This window comes from Ptiloglossa arizonensis, chromosome 13 (genome assembly GCF_051014685.1).
Source record: "Ptiloglossa arizonensis isolate GNS036 chromosome 13, iyPtiAriz1_principal, whole genome shotgun sequence".
Classification (NCBI taxonomy): Eukaryota; Metazoa; Arthropoda; class Insecta; order Hymenoptera; family Colletidae; genus Ptiloglossa; species Ptiloglossa arizonensis.
Genome location: NC_135060.1, coordinates 3,529,666 through 3,548,821, shown reverse-complemented (window position 1 = coordinate 3,548,821; position 19,156 = coordinate 3,529,666). Strand labels below are relative to the sequence as shown.

The 19,156-nt window shown below is 37.1% G+C and overlaps 1 protein-coding gene across 5 annotated transcripts in view; it reads right to left on the bottom strand.

The window, feature by feature from the left end:
* Positions 1-19,156, bottom strand: part of Numb (NUMB endocytic adaptor protein) — a 101,193-nt gene that overhangs the window by 31,233 nt on the left and 50,804 nt on the right. For 3 of the 5 annotated variants that reach the window (XM_076325970.1, XM_076325971.1, XM_076325972.1), the window contains exon 2: positions 16,222-16,262. Coding sequence is in view for 2 of the 5 variants with exons in the window: in XM_076325969.1 (XP_076182084.1) it covers positions 133-207 (75 nt within the window). In the remaining 3 variants the exon portion in view is untranslated. Of the gene's footprint in view, positions 1-132; positions 352-16,221; positions 16,263-19,156 lie in introns of those variants that run through there. The other 2 variants (XM_076325969.1, XM_076325968.1) reach the window with 1 other exon arrangement.

Sequence of the window (19,156 nt, the reverse complement as noted above, 5' to 3'; positions counted from 1 at the left end):
ACGATTCCCGAGGAGCGCGTAAACATGGAACAGGGGACGCTCGTTTAAACGATATTGCATTGAGAGGCGGTCGTGACACGTGTGCATCTGCGCGAGAGTTATCGTTCGACGTAAAACAAGATCGGAACGTACCGAGAGGCGAAGACCATTTCCAGCATGGCTGGTAGCTCTCTCGAGCGGTTGGTGGGCGGACGGGTGGTTTCCCATTTCTCTCCGGTGGCGATGTTTTCGCAACGCGCAGTAGCGCCCGCGTCAAGTATCCAAACACAACGGTCCGTGTGTCGTTCGTTGTTTCCCTCGGTGCACGTTGCACGGTGACGATACCATCGAGCGTCCATGCACTTCGCTCTCGCGTCGAACACCTTCCCGGTGAACCTCACCGACGAACTTTCCTCGATAACACTTCTCGTTACCACGGCACTGGGTGTTCTTCCAATGTACGTTAACACTGGTCGGGCAAATGTTATCGTTGGAGAACACTTTCACGGTTGGAACGATCGTGACCTCGTGGATACCCGCGCGTAAATATGCGCGAACGCGTTCCTCGACGACTCAGGTGCTTCGGTATTCGCTTTATTCACGGAGATACTGTACTGTACGAATCGAGGTGCAGCACTGTGAACGCGGATAACTGTGGGGGCTTCCCGATCGACCAAGGCACCGTCACCGAACGACCGAGTTCCATCGCGAGCCTCCGTACGCTTCACGGCTTACTCATGCCTCGTGTACCTCTACTTATCACTGGCACCAGGTGCGCGACTCGACCGATCATCCGCGCGAGAAAAACTCTACGTTTCTCTTGTATATTTCTCTCTCTTTTTTTTCTCTTTCTCTTCTTTTTTTTCTCAATGAAATTTCACCGATTTCTCCCACGTATCTCGACACCGGTGGTGGCCGTTCGATGAAAAATCGGAATCGATCGACGAACCGTAATATTTAACGAGTTGGTCGCACCGCGGAACACAGTTCGTATAGAAGGCGGCGCTACATTCACGGAGGAGGTCGGCCGGTAAAAGTATACACGTATCGAGACGGATCGACGAACGGGCAAAGAGACAGACCACCGCTTCGATTCTTCTTCGTCTTCTTCTTCGTCCGTTCTTGTCGCGAGCAGGCAGTTCAAACTGGTCATTCGAGTTGCCCCGGAGGTTGACGTCACGGACTCTACCTAAGAGTGGGATCACGCCGGCTACTCTCTCTCGGTTTCGCGTTCGTCGTCTCTGTTCCCGTCGTCCAGTGGCCTATGTTACGCGCGACAGTGGGGAGGTGCTTGTATCCTGCTGCTGCTGCTGTTGCTACTGCTACTAGCAAGCTATTCGCTTCGCCGTGCAACACGCGTCGCGTTTGCTTTCCAATGATGCACGCGTCGATCTGTCTCCGCTTTATTTTTAATCGATGACGAATCCCGTCCGGGATTTACTTTAACGGCAACCCACGAGCCACCTCGCCCGCCACCGCCGTTTACCACACTGTCCCCTCGCTACGGAGGTCTCGATGGTACACCGAGTCTCGGATCGCCCCGGGCGTATCGCTTCGAAGTAACATTTTCCTCGAGTCCAGAAATCGTTCGTTCGAACGTACGTTGTTCGGTACCTTCTGTCCACGGGTTCTTCTTAATTGTAACGAGAGGTCCACGCGTGTCTTTAGGCACTCCGATGGAACTATTCCCGCGAGTCGTCTCCGAAGTAGGGACACTCTCCTCGGCGCAGTGTAAATTTCACCTCGAGCACACTGCACGAGGGTCGAGTACCATCACCAGGCGGCGGAGTAAAGTCTGCGGTGCTTCGAACGTTGCGGAAAGCCTTTTCGACGCTTTAGCAAGTCAATGAAACGTGATTCCGTTTCCTTGGAACGTATCAAATATGCACGAGGTGTGCGCGCGTGTGTATATACGTGTGTATGTGTATATGACGTTTATTTCGATCAGGGTTTCACAGTCGAGCGTATCAATTAATGGATGAACGTTGTTCTTTTTTTTTTCTTTCCTTCGTTTTAATTAAGAAGTCGCTTCGTCATTGGAATTATTCGAGTACCCTTGGACGTATCGTAAACATTCGTGAGAGTGTTTCGCAAGAAATCGTAGGAACGAAATGTACGAGTTATCTCGATATCAACCGGAGCATGAATAAACGAAGAGTTTATACGTCGGTAGATATTTAATAGGATTATCGTCGAGCTAGTTTCAGCATGTGTCGGTTAATGAAGCGGCAGAGAAGAGCCACGACACGAGTTCCCACGTTTTTCCGTTAGAACTGCCGTCGTCACGCTCAGCTACTTCCGGCGACCCCACCGGAACTGCAATGTACGTTTGATCTCTCGCAACGAGTCGACCATCATCCGTAAGAACGAAAGTCACGGGAGACGTTCGAATTGGATTTTTCGAAACGCGCGAGCAATTCTCTTTTATCGCGAAATTTTGTTTTTTTCTCTTTCTTCTTTTTTTTTTTGTTCACGATAAATTCTCGTCGCCCCGAAGAATACCGGATAAACGAGAAACTCACGAATCGACGAATACACGCGGGAACCGAATAACTCGAGAATGTTTAAGCAAAACGACTTTTTCCCGTGCAAGAAACTCCGCGCCACCTGGTGAAGGTATTGCTCGCGCGCAGAGCGAAGGTTTCGACGGTTAGTGCAACGTTAGAAAAATCGTGCTGTCGTTCGAGCACCGAGGACAACCTTCGGATGAACACGACACATCGTTGGCCATATCGGGGCACCACTTTCGTCCTAATCACGGAAAACAACACGGTCGAGTGTGTTTCACTTTCACTGAGCGATACGAAGCAATCGAAATGTCCGATGAGGCGAGGATACACGCTCGATCTTCCGGTACGCCGAGAAACCGACATGCGAGAACCCCCCCCTGAAACACTCGGGACGCGAATGCCGTAGTTCAAACGGGCCCAGGTCTCTCTACCCGGGTCCTACGGCGCGCCAAGGGTGTATTTAGTTCCAACGAAACCCTGTCCCTTCGACGTACCAATTGCTGTAAATGTCACGGCGACGAGACCGGATTGGTAAACAAATAGGAACGTTGTCGACTGTTTATAAATTCAATTCGCAATTAAATTTAGTAATAAAAAGAGTTTAATAAATATTGGAGCTGTGAAATTTCAATAAGAACTATTTTTTTGCAAAATAATCAGTCTTTGTTACTAATTTCATATAAATATAAATGATTGAATTTAAATTATGAATTCTGAAGATACGGAAGATTGCAAATTAAAAATAGCTCACTTCTTCCTATTAGTAAAATTATCGATAGCTTCGAAAGTAAAGGGGTCAACAACGATGTTTTCTTAGAATGTTTTATCAATTCGTGCCCTATGTGAGTTTCTTTCGAGAGCATCGAGTATTTATCTAAAAAAACATCCTCGTATTCCCAGCACTTTTTCAAGATAACATCGGAAGGGTGAAACTTTACGAGGTAATTTCGTCTCTTAAATTTGAGCGATCATCGGTAAAAGAAAATACGCATCCCTTATGGATGGCTGCTCTAAAAACCCGGCAAACTTCCATTAAAACAGACACTTCGCGGAAGTTGCTCGTTAGCCGTTTGTTGAATGTAACGATTTTAATCTATTTAAATGCGTGTAACCGAGACATGCTATACATTTAAAACAAGTCGTATTGCTGTACGAGCGGAATACGTGAAACGTCGTTTACGAATAGTTGTAAAATATCCGTTCAACTACTCGATAGTTAACGAAGAACAACTTTCGTATATTTTCTTTTCCCCCTGGTACCCAAAGACGCGTCTATCGTCCTTGTTTTCCGTTCATGTGCAACCGAGACATATACATTTAAAACAAGGTGTATTGCCGCACGAGCGCAATATGTGTAAAATATAGAATAGTTGTAAAATTTTCCATAGAAGAAATTATTGAAAAATTTCCATTCTACGACTCGATAGTTAACGAAGAACAACTTTCGTACATTTTCTTCGATTTTCTTTTTCCCCCGGTACCCGAGGACGCGTCTATCGTCCCTGTTTTCCGTTCATTTGGGTACGAGCACGAGTCAAGCTCCTCTCCATCGTAAAACCGTGAACGTTGTAGCGGGGAGTCGGGCCCAGGTACCTTTCCCCCACTCCCGGGCTCGGGCCAGGGCCATGCCAAGTTTCCTCAGCGCCTCTGCGCCTCACCCTGTTCGACAAACTGGGTTTCGCACCGCGTAAAACCGGTTTGTTCCACGATTATGCGATTCGCAGAGAAGACCGGCGGGTTTCGACGAACCACCAGCGAATTAATATGATCGTGGCGTCCTGGAATCCATTCGATTTCTCGATGTCGAAACACGAAACTCATTCGGAAGCGGCGGTGGCCGAGGCTCGTGGCTCTAGGGGTCAGATCGGACCGAGCGTCGGGGCTGGTGCTCGAAGTTTACGGCGGTGAGGAGTGCAGCTGCCATGGCAAATGGTTGTACATCTGCTGAGACACAACTGAGAGAAGTTCACTCGAAAACCTGACAGGGTTTACTACGCTTTCGGATCTTTCGACCGAGGATTTGCCTTTCGTCTTCCAAGCTCGAGCTACGGTCACGACCATCGAAGCTGGTTGTCGAAACAATTTCATACTCTTAACTCCGAGATGAGCAACAAGCCACGTTCTTGTTTACTTACCGATCTATGAGGACGGTATCGTAACGAAGAACAATTTTTCGATAATTTCTTCTATGGAAAATTCCTTCCAAGACAAGCGATCAGAGACTGACCGATAAAAATAGTTTTTTTTTCTAGGAAGACATCAAGCTGTGCTTACGAAGTGGTTTTCGATGTTTGTTTCTTTTAAGAATTTTTTTTTTATTTATCGTAGTAATTATTCGACAGTTTGATGATTAGAAAAAATAATTTTTGTTGTATTTTTGGTACCACTTTTCTTTAAATGTGTAGAATTGTAATGAAATTGGAAAGATTGCGCACCGGAAGCTTAATATTTCCTACTTCCCATTGGAAATGTACACACCATAAATGGAACGACTGTTTGTAGAGACTTGTCCGCATGTTTGAAAACAGTATCTACTTGTGCGAATCACTGTTATCGTAACACTTTGAATTTCTGAATAAACATTGAGGTTACAATTGAAATTACAGTTGAAGTTTAAACTTACTCGGTTGTAAAAGAACGACGTGTTTTATAAATTTTATAAACATTCGAAAATTCTTTAATTCTTCAGTTTTTTACTTTTCGATACGAGCGACTATCGATCGTAATACGTCGTGAAATTTTAAGCCTGTGAAGTGTACGGTTTCGAATTTTCTCAAGTTGATTTAAAAAGTGGAAAATATTCCCCTCTTGCTTAATATTCTTGACCGATACGACGGGAATCAGGTTCCATGAGAAAACGCGACGTACGATGCAAATAAGGTATTGAATAACTGGATTCAGAAATTCAAATTCCTTTCGAACAAAATCGAGATACGATGATTTGTTACAGTACACGTTTTAAAGTCACACATCAAGTAGTTCGTTTTTTTTTTTCGAAAAAGTATAATTTTTGTACATTTGTATCAGCAAAACGAATACACTATAAAATATAATATTTGATCAAATATTTCAATCCCAAGCTTTCGAGTCTTTGCTATATTCCATATAATAATTTGTTAATGCAGCCTAAAATAAAGAAAAATTAATTACTGAAAAATGTAAACAATTTATTCGAATTATGCTTATAAACTCAATGTGTCTACCAATCTATAATTGTCTATTCTTCGAAAAATGACGAACGAATGCACAAGTCGTTGTACGGTTAAATAACTATTTGCGTGTTAATTATGACCGAAGACAAGAAACACTATGGCCAGAACTTCTGGCTGGTACACTATGGCTGCATTTTTTCCGGCAGCTGCATTGCCTTGATTTACTTTTCGTACTAAAGACCATGGATTGTAGACGAAGAAAGAAAGTCAGCAGCTGCTCACAGTTTCGTGTTTTCTTACTAGTTCTCGGTACGCGATCTAAACACAGGAAATTCACTGTCGACACTTTGTATCCTGTAATAAAAATCGATAAGGTACGAGTTCGTGTAAGATTACACGTACGATCGGGTGTATGCACAATAATTCTAGCCTTGTTTGAGCGGAATGTGGTTGATGCAGGATGCGACGACACTTCACCGATCAAAATTCACTCCATTTTGCAAATTCAAGTACGTTAATTATGCAAAGCACCGACGTATAGTGACTTCTCCTATATATAGACGTAGTTGACATAGTTTCAGAAGTAACTATAAATTGGGTTCGTGTAAATCAATTTTAAGTGCCTGTGCTAAAATGGCAAAGTCGCTGAAATAATTCGTGATTCGAAATAAAATGAAAAACATTTTATTTTATCTGAAATATTTTATCCTCGCGACAAGTGCAACGGTAGATTGCAGCAAAACTTCGCGAACGTTGTATCGATTCTGTTTCAGTTATGTAAGTCTACTAACTGGAACACTAATCGAAAACTACGATAGCAAAGTTGCTTTCTCTTAATCTCTTCGAAAGTTAGTGGCATATGCACTCATCTTCCTCCGTTATCTTTATCGTGATCAATAATTACAAGTAGTGCTTGAATCATATGCACGTAGTTGTAATTCATTCACAACTGGAACATGTAGATAAAGATAACGATGGGAGTTTAATATAGTCATAGTAAATTAATTATTTTGTATACTGTTATGATTTTCCATAAATAGAACTATGTACTCTTCGTTGTTAAAAATACGAAAAAATGTTTATCCGAAAAATTAAATAATAAATATTCAATTGAAGATATGTTCAAAACAAATTTAAGACAGTGAGATCTATAGTATATATGTTTCACTTCTAATTTAATTGAGTATATTACACTTCGTAGCAATAACTTTGTAATGTTAATTCTATAATATATGTTCAATAATTATTTTAAAGTAAATTTGATTTTTTTAACGATACTGTTACAGGTACTCCTTTGTTAATGCTTTGTTAGTCAGAGAGAGACGAATTATATTCTAGGTCACACGGAATAAAAAATGAAACACATGCTCAGTATCTTTGTACTGGAAAGGACGTCTAAAGAGCCCAGAGTGCTTTTAAAAGTCTGCGTCTAATGCGAAGATGACGTACATTACATGTTTCACTTATGATCTCGAACGACCTTGATGACCGTCTACTTTTATCTGTTAAAATATAAATAAAAATTTATAGCAACCTATTTATAGAAACTAAGTTGCAATGACCTCCAAAAATTAAACGAAAAAATGAGAAAAATTGCCCCTGAATTCTTATATTATATAATCAGTGGTTTAGCTGTTACTTCAAACGTCATTTATTTTAAGACACTCGGTGTATGTATCATAAGTTGGTTAATTTCACTTTAATTGTGTGCGTAAATATACTTGATAGCGTTCAAAGCAACATTCTCGATTTTGATTACTCTAAAAAAGAATGACTTTTGGAAAATATTATCTTCGGGGCACGTGTAACTTTTGTTTGCAATATGATTTCGTTAACAGCCAAGAAGATAATGTTTCTACTAAGATTACACGGTACAAGTCACTTAAAATGTATGAAACCAAATTTATGTAATCCGATAAAGGAGTCAAACAAGGAAAAAAAAGTTTATACAAATCCATTTTCAATAATAAGATTAGCAAATTATAAGAAAGTAACGCTCACTGAAGAACTTTTGCTAGAAGAATTACGGTATCGTTTTTATGATTTTTTTTAGACAAAAAACAACTTAGAAACAAGCGATTGAATATCGCTCCTCACAAATTTCCGATGCACAAAATTTAGACAAGTCGTATCTATTCTTCGGTTGTAGATAAAGTAAGAATGATAAAAAAAAAAAAATGTCGAATGGTTCTTGAATGTCTTCTACGAACCGGTTTTTATCACATGTTCAACGATGAGTCTACAAGATACACCCCTATATAAATAGAACTATGTATGTATCTTTGTTACCTAAATCTGACTTGAAAATATTTCGCGATATGAACAGGAGAGAAACAATATTAGTTACTCATTGTACAACTCTTACCTATAAAAATTTGCAAAAATCCCTTCAACGAAACATTATTTACTTTACGCGGACCGCAAAGTGTCAGATGATTTTCGCCAAGTAAAAAGGTACAGGAAAAATTATTTTTCCCTCGCCAAGCACAGAGGATATAAAATAAAATTTCATTTTCATAGATTCCTTACTACGTGCGTACACAAACCTATAAAAATTTCTTTACCTAGCAGTAAATGATTAATTTACCATCGAGAAATAAAGAATAAAAGCTTGGCATTTGTTTCCCCATTTTCAAAGTAAATGTCAGCCTCGATTTACACGGAACTTTCACAGAAACCGATCTACTGTAGAAATGGAGGGTTAGGTGTATATAATTAAACATAAAAATTCCTCCAAATGGGTTCGATCGATCGCGTTGTATTTTCGCCAACGTATATACCGCTCAATGAGCGCGAGGTTTAATGGAACGACTTTACCCCGTTTGTTTGGACAACGCTTATATAAAAATGTAACATCGGTAAAAATAACGTACGGTGGCCTTGATTCTCCTGTGCGAATCCGTCGACGCGAAGGGAACACGAATAGTGTCGGGCTACGACTATTTTGGTCGGCCTTTTTTCTTGTATCGCGTATCGTGCGCGCAAACATTTCACAATACACCCTGGCCAACGCTATGAAACGCCTTGCGTGAGCACAGGTGTATGGAGAAAGGAACGTAAACGTGTGAATGCAAAGAGAGGAACACGAAGACGTTAGTTAAAAGGAAGAAGAAAGGAAACGCACTTGCGCCCAGCGATCGAGGAAGGGTGACTTCCAACATCCTTCCAGAAATATACAGGGTGATTCACCTAACCCGACGATCTCAACGAGCGATCTTTCAATTTTTTTTCCGTATCACGAATTCGCGCAAAATTCGTCTCTTATTTAAATCCCGCGCAAAAATGTTATCAAATGAGAACGCGTTCGAACTTATTTTCATTGGGTAATTCTCACGATGATATAATATAAAAATGGAAGTTTTCGTTAGTCGATGGCTCAAGAAGGATTATTGTCGGATTTCGATCGTCAAAGCAAGGGAATTCTGGACTCATTTATTGGTGTTGTTTTTATTAGTACGAAACGATAATGAAAAGCAAAATTCTACTTTGGAAAACGGTCAGTATCGATTCTAATATTATGCAAACCAGTGAAAGTGAATTTAGGGGCGTACGATCGGGGGAGTAACTTCTAAATAACAGCGCTCGGATTCTGGGATTGGTTGGGCATGGATGAACTTGTCCGTCAACTTGTCACGGTTAAAATCGCAAAAAAGAAACAAGTGCGACGAATGCAGAACAGCACGGTCGTTTACGTGTCAAGGAGAAGACTTAAGCGAATGCAATCTAAGTGGACGGGATTGTAAACATTAAATATAAGTAAATTGTTAGACAGTGTTTGACAAGATTGTTAAAGATGAATATTCCCAAGAGGGAAACGACGATAAAATTTAATATTTACCTGGTGGATGAGAGAGAAATTTCTTCACGGAAAATTTTACAAGCATAATATTGTTGAAGTAATGCGGTTAACTTATCAAAGTTAACTGTTTGTATTTGATGTATTAATACCACCCAGAAGAGGATCCTGATAAAATTAAATCGACATTTAATGTATAATAATATTCTTGAGATCTCCAAAATGCGGTAAATTAATGACAGAATCGTATTGGCAAGATGTAATCGACAGTGACTAATTTTATAATAATTTTAGCAGACAGTATGGTAACATCATTGATAGTTAATTATTATATCAGTGCATGTTACAAAGTAAATGCAATAAATAAAATCTTATTATTCTTTGATAATTTGAAGGAATTATCGATATAGTTTAAAATTTTCCATAATTTAACTACAGTGGTCCGGTTTGTTCGCACAGATTTTATATATAAAAGTTTCATTCATCTCTAAAACTGTATAATTAATGAAGAAGGAAATTGCTAATATGACTTACGTCCAATATCACTTAACTTCCATTATCAGTTAATATCGTTTAACTTCCATCAAAATGTCATTAGCCAACGTAGAAATGGATATTAAACTAAAATTAATTTTAACCTTGGCAGAGGGTAAATTAATTTTAAATAATTCACCGAAAAAATATTAAACACGGAGCAGCACTCTTATAAAAATGAATAACAGATTTAAATTATTAGAAAGAAAAAGGACAATTTTGAAACTTTCCAATTTGAATTATCCAATTACACAATCTCTCTTATTTTGCTTCTTGTATTTGCATTTCGTACCCACCAAAACTATACAAATTGCAAAACCAACGAGACTGCAGCAAACCAACCGTTGTTTTCTTCAAAGACTTCAATCTAATCTTTCTTAAATTTTACAAAATTTGCTACCTAGTAATACGCTCGTTACGGCTCTCCGTGCAATATTATCTTTCTATACCAACAACTTCAGTTATAATTCGACCTAATGTATCTCATTAATATTTTCACGTACAGTTCCGCTAGCCTGCTTACAAATGAAAATGGATATTGTTCGTTACTGGTCTATTATTTTTTTTCTTTTGACGATGACGTCAATCAACGGACCCGAAACATTTAGAGAATGCTTGTAACGAGTAACCTTGAGTTTATAAAAAGTTAATTGAAATTTTGTCTAAAGTGGCTCGTGCTACATCTGCTTCCACACAGTGGCTATCTTTATGCGTCATTCACTCTCTTCTTCGCGGCTCCTTTCACGGCCCAACGATGCCTTTAACTCGAGAACGAAGAAAGAATCCAGTGAAAACGATAAACGTGCGATTTCCACCTCTGGAAGTTCAAGTTTCTCGTTCGTACTGTACAACGAGCGTATACCGAGTAGAAACGCGGCACCTTTGTACTTTGGTAATTACTTTTCAAAGCCTGTAGCATTGTGCAACGCATGAAAGACTCTCGTTTAATGTGCATTCTAGGAAACTCGCGAAATTGCATCGCGTTCGAACCGCACCTTTAGTGTTTGCAAGCGTAAAAAATATACAGCTGTGTTAGGCTGCTCGTCAATATTTTGATACAGGTCGTTTGGGAGAAAAGAGTTGTAAATTTTTGGGAACCACCCTAGCTATAATATATCAACCAACGAACAAGTTTTAACGAGTATACGGTGTCTCCTGTTAAAAATCGTTCGCCATCGCTACCTTTCCAATCTTGTTCGTGAAATGTAACATACACAGTGTTTCTGGAATAGATGAAGAAAGTTTTCGAGCACGATGCTCGAAGTTGCTTCCAATGCAACGAACGCTTCACACCGACATTTTATCGACTGGGAAATAATGCTGAACGTACCCACAAGTATCGAAATTTATGCGATAATTGGAACAATCGATCGAACAATGAACTCTACTTGTACAGTATCTATTGTACGTCTACTTGAAATATTTGTCACTTTGATGAAGAAGTATCCAGAGTGCAAACATGAATACTAGTTAGAATAGAGCGATTTCTTTTTCAAAATTGGTAAACTTTTATGTTTCGTTTTCAGGAAAATAATGCTCAAAATCCAATGAAAATTGCGTACATTTAATGCAAGACAGTTTGCTCGTGTGGGCATTTTAAGCGGCCATATAATCTTGATTTAGAGGATATAAGGGATGTTTGGTATGTCGGGTAGTAATATTTTTCAATGAAAAGTACAAATATGTAATTAAATACTAGCGTTCGTATAAAGTTAAGGCAGATTTATGAGCGCGGACAGATTCGTGTATACATATTTATCACCAACAGCTAAAGTTCCTTTAAACGTTGATAAAGGCGGTGCATCTTCCAACGTCTACCTGAATTTCAATGATAAATGCAACATCGAGCGAGCCATTTCTGAAACGAACGAATACATATATTCAAGATTTTCACCGTTTTCTAAGAAACGTTCTCCGTTGCAACTTTGGATCTATGAAAACGATATTGCTGATAACCGGTTTCCCGAGAATACCGTCTTGTTGCATTATCCATTTGATGCGATTATGCATTTTAAGCGAGGTTGCATCTTCCGAGAATTGTGCCTTTCCCGAATACAATATTGCCCGTTGCGTCGCGTCTATCTCCTCGTTTATTATCTTCGGCGTAATGATGCATACGTGAACAAGGTGTATAAAAAATAATGGAAAAATATTCATAAAAATATAAATTACCCTGTTTGATCTTCTTTCGGAGTTGCAGATATTTTTAGATTTTACTAATTCCTATTACAGACTAACTTAACTCGATTCCACTTCACTGTTTACTATCAATGCTTTGCATCTTATTATTATTATTATTACTATTACTATTATTGTTATTATTAAACGTATTTATTACAAATATGTGTAAGAATACACTAAATACATATAGAAGTAAAATATGAGCAGTATATGTATACACATGTATATATATACATGTGAAAAGTGAAGTGCAACTAAAAATGAATTCTACTATAAAACCTAATCTCAATTGAGACCTTTACCGTTTGTAAATACTTTCACAACATTCTATGAGCCACTTCTAGTCTATTTTCAAAATAAGAGCACTGTACGTTGAACATTTTTAATAAAATTCTGTCATAGTTTCCATTTGAAGCAATAATGGCAGACTACACAAACGTAGAAACAGCAAACACGCTTCAATGTATCGTTCTGCTGACTGCAGCGTTTTTTTGGTAAGCCACCTGTACGTGGAACGTTTTCCTAATAAATGTTTGCCGAATAGCAAACCATTCAAAAGAATATACGAGGGGATAGTAACTCACTTGGAAAATGCAATTTATCGACGGTAGACCTAGAATCACTATGTTACTTATATTTGAAAAATTGAATATTTGAATAATTACCAGATTATTTCTTATGGAGTGTCTTTAAAAAAAAACATAATCCACGTAACAAAAGTCACGATCCATCAACTACTCCAGAAAATATGAAAGCGAATCACAACTGCCTGCCGAAGTATCAAAAGAGAAACTTTACCTTTAACTTAAATGGAACACCCAGCATACATATGTATTTTATTAAACGATGCTTTCATATTAGGGATATAGCTGCTGGTGGATTTTGTTTTCATCCTTTTTTTCCGAGAGACTACTACTGGTACTTTTGTTTATCCTTCTGGATAATATCGTGGAATTCAGTTTGACTTTATTACAATTCTATGTTTATAAATAAAACGTCATTGGTATTCAAAGTACACCCAAGTCAAAAGTGTCGCGTGAAAATTAATTTATTTCTTCGTTCTCGTGCTCTTTGTAACAATAATACCTACTCGATGAATTTATCGATGAATGAAATTTTGAACCGTATTTAATTCTTCTTGTACGTTTGAATAATTGGAAAACTCTAGTGGAAAACTGCAACTCAATGAACAAATTTCTAACGACACTGAGAACAGACTAAGATATATATCTTCTTGATATAACTAATTTGACGGTACTTCATCATTTTCATCGTGCGATAGTAAATTTGCAAAGGCTGAAATACTTCAAATAATAACATACCTCCTACCGCATTTCACAATTCAGTTTCGCTGTTGCAAACATTAAGATACATTCTCTATACACAGAGACATCTCTACAATCAAAAATAATGTTCCATGATCGTATTTTGTCTTTCTTTATCTGATTTTAATCCTGTAGTATTTAAACTCGATTTCACATTTCCTCCTTGTAAGTAGAACTAAAGAAATGTCGAACAATTTTTTCACATTGCTGGAAACTGTGCCTCGTTTTTCGCATGGGAATTGCACGTGATTTCGAATCACAATAATTTCTGGCACTGACGAAACAAAAACACATTATGAGATAATGCTCAAGTTCAGTTTCTACACATTCTATTTGCACTGTGTTCCCTGTGATGCAATTCGAAATGTAAATTATTCTTTCTGAGAAGCACAAAAGAACCGTTCCGTTTACTGGAACGTAAACGAGCCTTTTAGATATTAAAACGATCGATACCTTAGGATACGTACCATCGAAGAACGATGTTATTGAAATAATATAACCATGGTCTCAACATCGAATTTACAAAAAATTAAATTGATTACTTTGGCTTTCGAGAGGCTCAAACGACGAGCGTGTAACTTCACCGTGAATGAGTTTAATCAATGGCTACAAGTTGCATATTCCCAAGGAATTTGCCGACAACTCAAACTTGAAAATATTTGTGTTGTGTCATTCTTATTGTAAACGTACATCCTACCGAGCCAACGTTCTGAATGGGTTTCGTCTCGATTTGTTCGCACGTGTATTTCCCCATACGCCATATGGTCACAGATAAAACCACATGCCGGTGTATTCCCATGAACATTGAACCAACAGGTAGAAACACTAACATGTGTTACGATACGAAATGAGCTTGGAAATCTCTTCAACTTTTGTAATTCTTATTATTTTATGCGATCGTGCGTTATTAAATGTTCTGGTTGAATATTGTTCGTTAATGAAAACTAATTTAAACTTTACCTTATATGAATTATTTTATCGTTCAGGGAGTTACGATCATTCTTTAAAAAATCCAAACTCTAGATCGAATTGAATCTTAGATTTAATTGTTGTTCTATGAAAGTATAGTATTTTTCTTGAAAATTGAAAGAAGTCTTTTGATTAGCATCATCGTATTGTATTATATATGGAGAAACATTACAAATTTAACTATCGGTATTATCTTAAATTGTTCAGGATATCGACGCATATTTGAACATATCATTTTTAATTTAAATTTTCGTTTATTTCAAACAAAATAATTGCCAACTCAAAGTTATGCCACGAAATTAAACTAACATTGTAAGAAACAATATAGACAAATAAGCTAGCTCGTAAGACGAATGTATCTCGTTTTCATTAAAAAGAATTAAAGAACAGAGCTAACAGTACTCTCTATTCTTCTTTAAAAAAGTAAAAACTTAAACTTTGTTTATGTCGATTATATATTAAATTATTAACACTGCAAACGTAGTGAAGAATTGATGTCAGTGTATCCAAAAATAATGTACCAATAAAAAACTAATAAAACGATTTCTACCAAAAATGAAATAGCACTTTCATGAATTTCTTCAATATCACCATCTACCTTTATTTTTTAAAAATATAGTCGTAATTTCTATCGTAACACTGTCAAATTCTGTTTACCCAAGATCCTTATCCGCGATATAAAATATCGTATGTGTAATGAACGGGTAATAAAAATTAAAATAAACGCAAATTGCGTGCGTACGAGTCTTTCGAATTAAAAAAAAAAAAAAAGAAAAGAAAATTATGTTACGTAACAGAGTATACGACAAGTAAATGTAAAGCCGTTGAAATACAATTTGATAGCGTTAAAGTCATTTTTATATATCAGTGTCGGCCTTAATGTCGAGGGAAAGAAGTGAAAAATAAAAGAATTCAGTATGGTAAGATGGGAATTAATGTTCAAGGCTTCCCTCCCCTCTTCTTTTGCTGTTCTATTTACACAATAAATGCTTGCAACAATAAGGTACGAAGGACGTATTGTCGTCACATGGGAATCGAACATTGTTTAATCGTGACGTGCAATTAATAAGTTATAGCAAATAAGAAACGTGTATTTTGGTGTTTCTTGAATTTCTGAACTGTCACAAAATTAAATATTGCTCGATTAATTTCGTTCGCACGATTAATCGATTAAACGACGAGACAAACAAATTCACTTGCCAAAATTAATCACGATATTAAAGAAATCGTGATAACGAATCATCGAAATTGTTAGAAATTTATTTCGATATTCGAGAACGTAGTGTATCATCAGAGTATCTTAAATATTTAAATGTATAGGGAACACGTGGTATCGATATTCCGGACAGGAAGCGAATACGAGAACAGATGTTGAAACTCTACTTTCCTGAAGTGTACGTTTCCTCAAAATGAAAAAAAAAAAGAAGAAAAAAAAAAGAACGATTTTAAGAACGTGACACACGCGTTAGACCCATACTCCTATAGATCGAATTGCATAACACAGATAGATGTAGGAATGAACCTCGTGTTTATTCAAGCAGAGATTTTTATTTGGGAATACATATTGACTCGACGTTTGTTTTCTTAAATTGCAGGTGTAGCATTATTTGCGCGAGACGTAAAATGTTTCTAAAGTGAAAGAAGGGAAATTGTAATTGTAAAGTTAAATTTTACTTTGATACTTCGTATTCGTGAAAGGTGTGTGCTCAATTCTGTAAGTCGTTTTCACAATACAGATTCAGAAGAATTAAAGGAGAATGAATTTAAGTACTCACCGAAGAATATCTGTAGGTAAGGCAGCCCAGAGAGGATATGTCTGGAAAATAGTACATATAATTGATTAATGATAATCATATTGTTGACAAGTACAGTAAATACTTTTAGGCTAAGAATAAACTGCAATGTTTTCAGTCTTATGGAACATCATTTCATGCAACCTTTATGACCAAAATAGAACCACATTCCACGATTCATATGTATGCAGTATTCAGATGTTTCGTTTTGTCATTTGTTTCCATAGCAAAGCATCTATCTACGTATCTCATCGTACGACTGTACGAAGAAGACTTTTGTGACCCGATATCTGAACTAAAAAGAAATACGTTCTATTTACACAAAGAGAAAGATTCGTTTTTTATTTATTCCTAGAAAGTTTTGAAGATTAAAAAATGTACTTTTATTATGGAAACATATTCCAAAGGAATGTTATTTAAATACTAATAAAACTGAATTGAGTAAATTTCGTTCTTGTGAAAATTGAACAATTTTCGATTCATGTAAATTAAGTCTAAAATATTTTGCAACTAATATTAGATGAATATTTACTGCATAGAAAAATGTAGATCATCATAAAAATATTGCATAAAAATGTTCAATAGTGCATCCCATATAATTAACAGGTAAAGTAAGTATACATTCACTGATTAATTGTTCTACTTTATCTGACTGTAGAAAGTAACTTTTATAATAACGTTGTCATAATTGAGCATTTGTGTTACATCAACTGATAACATCACTGAGATGACGTTCTTAGTATATAATTTTAAACGGAGCGTTTGAAATGTTTTTACTTTCTAACCGTTTCTCGTGTATATTTTACTTCTTGTATATTTTATTATACATAATCGTGTAGGTACTCTAGGAATCGAAGAAAAATCGATAAAATTGGTAATAATGTTTTCCACTAATTCGTTTTACTTACGATCATATTTTATTAGGTATCGGTATCAATATTATGTCGGGAAACAACGACATATGAATATTCATTTCAGACAGGAAGTAAGATTCTTAGAAACGAAGAAATATGAAATTTCCTGGGTAAAGTTGGTTATCGCGCTGTTGTACACGAAAAGATATCTTATTGAATTAGAATTAATGACATGTACTGCGTTCATACACATTTTAAATATTGGCTTGTTGGCTGAGCAAACATACTCCCGCATAAAAAAATGTTTCCTAAAGATAACATTTCTCCCTCGGAGCGACCAATTTCAATTTGACTTTTAAGGTGCTCTCACACAGTCAATATTATTGTCAATCTTCGATATTGCCCAATATTGATCATTTAGGACGACAATGTGAAGCGATGCAGTATAGTGAGACGATCAAAAATTGTTCAATACTATCCAAAGTTTTTCAGTATATATTCAGATATATGTAATTTTGCAGCAATACATACAAATATATTGTATATATATGACGTATGGAGAAAAATTGGTAATATTGTCTCGATAATATCGAACCATTTATGCGAACCGTCGTTTCTCAATATTATCGAAACAATAGTATTATATGAATTGTGTGCGAACTTTTTTTTACACGAAACTGTCTCGTGTTCTCGATTATGCTCGTTCACAACTGTGATTAAGCGCGGTCGAATCTCTGAATTGGCGAACGCGATCCGCGCGAGTCGTGCAATGGCGATATAAAACGTTTGTACCATTGATATCGCTCAATCTGTCAACAATTTGTATTATCCAAGGTCTCCATATTTTTGACGAAGGTCGTGTAACTTTGATCCTCGAAACATTGTTTAGTTAGGTATTCGTAGAAATACACTGTTGTGTACTCGATACTTCCAAAAAAATACCACTTCTTTTTGATGTATGTATTTCGTATAAAAATAAAAAAATAGCAAAGAATAAATTCAAAGAACTTTCCCCCATCTATAATATTGTGCATTTATTTCGCAAGAATGTAATCAAATTATTAATTTATCAGAATTAAAATTCTGAATTATTATCCGTTACTCGTTTTCCTACTGATCGGTTAATTTCCACCTCTTCACCCTCTAATTTAATTTATTTAGCGGTTAATAGGCACACACGAATTAAAATTGATCAGAATTTAAATTTTATCAGAATTAAAATTCTAAATTATTACCCGTTACTCGTTTTGCTTCCGATCGATTAATTTCTATCTCTTTCCTCTCGAATTTAATTTATTTAGCGGTTAATTGGCACACACGAATTAAAATTGATCAGAATTAAAATTTTATCAGAATTAAAATTGATCAGAATTAAAATTGATCAGAATTTAAATTTTATCAGAATTAAAATTCCGAATTATTACCCGTTACTCGTTTTCCTTCTGATCGGTTAATCCCTACTTCTCCACCCTCTAATTTAATTTATTTAGCGAGTAATTCGCATACGCGACACACACGCGAATCGTGAAAAATGCATTTCGGGTCGCCTCGATCGGGACCGTGGCTCGACGAAAAGAATCATCGATTCATTACAAAGGAATCCCCGAACTACTTGGACGTCTACGCGCCCCATAAAAATGCGCACGGTGCTTTATATCGGGCGAAACGGTTCCCACGACACCCCGTGCGTCGTTTCTATGGGAAAGTTTTATTGGGGTGAAATTGTACGTGTCCGTGTTCTTGCACGAATACAGACACATGCCCCTGGTACAGTTGATCGTAACGACAATCGTTCAACGACCCTTACACATTGATGCTACTCGCCGCAAGTCCTCGACGAGTACTGAATATTTAACACGATGTTAATTGTTAACCGCGGAACGATCCGACACGGCGCCTTTTCGGTGTCGATTCGCGAACCTATTGTGCGTTTAAATAGTTATACGCGATCAAACTTTTTCCCGATAAGAAAATTACATTTTCTCAATAGAAGTCTCGCGATCGGTTCTAGGGGCGATTTGCAACAATTGTACATGCCTGTGATATTTTATCTTACGTTAAAG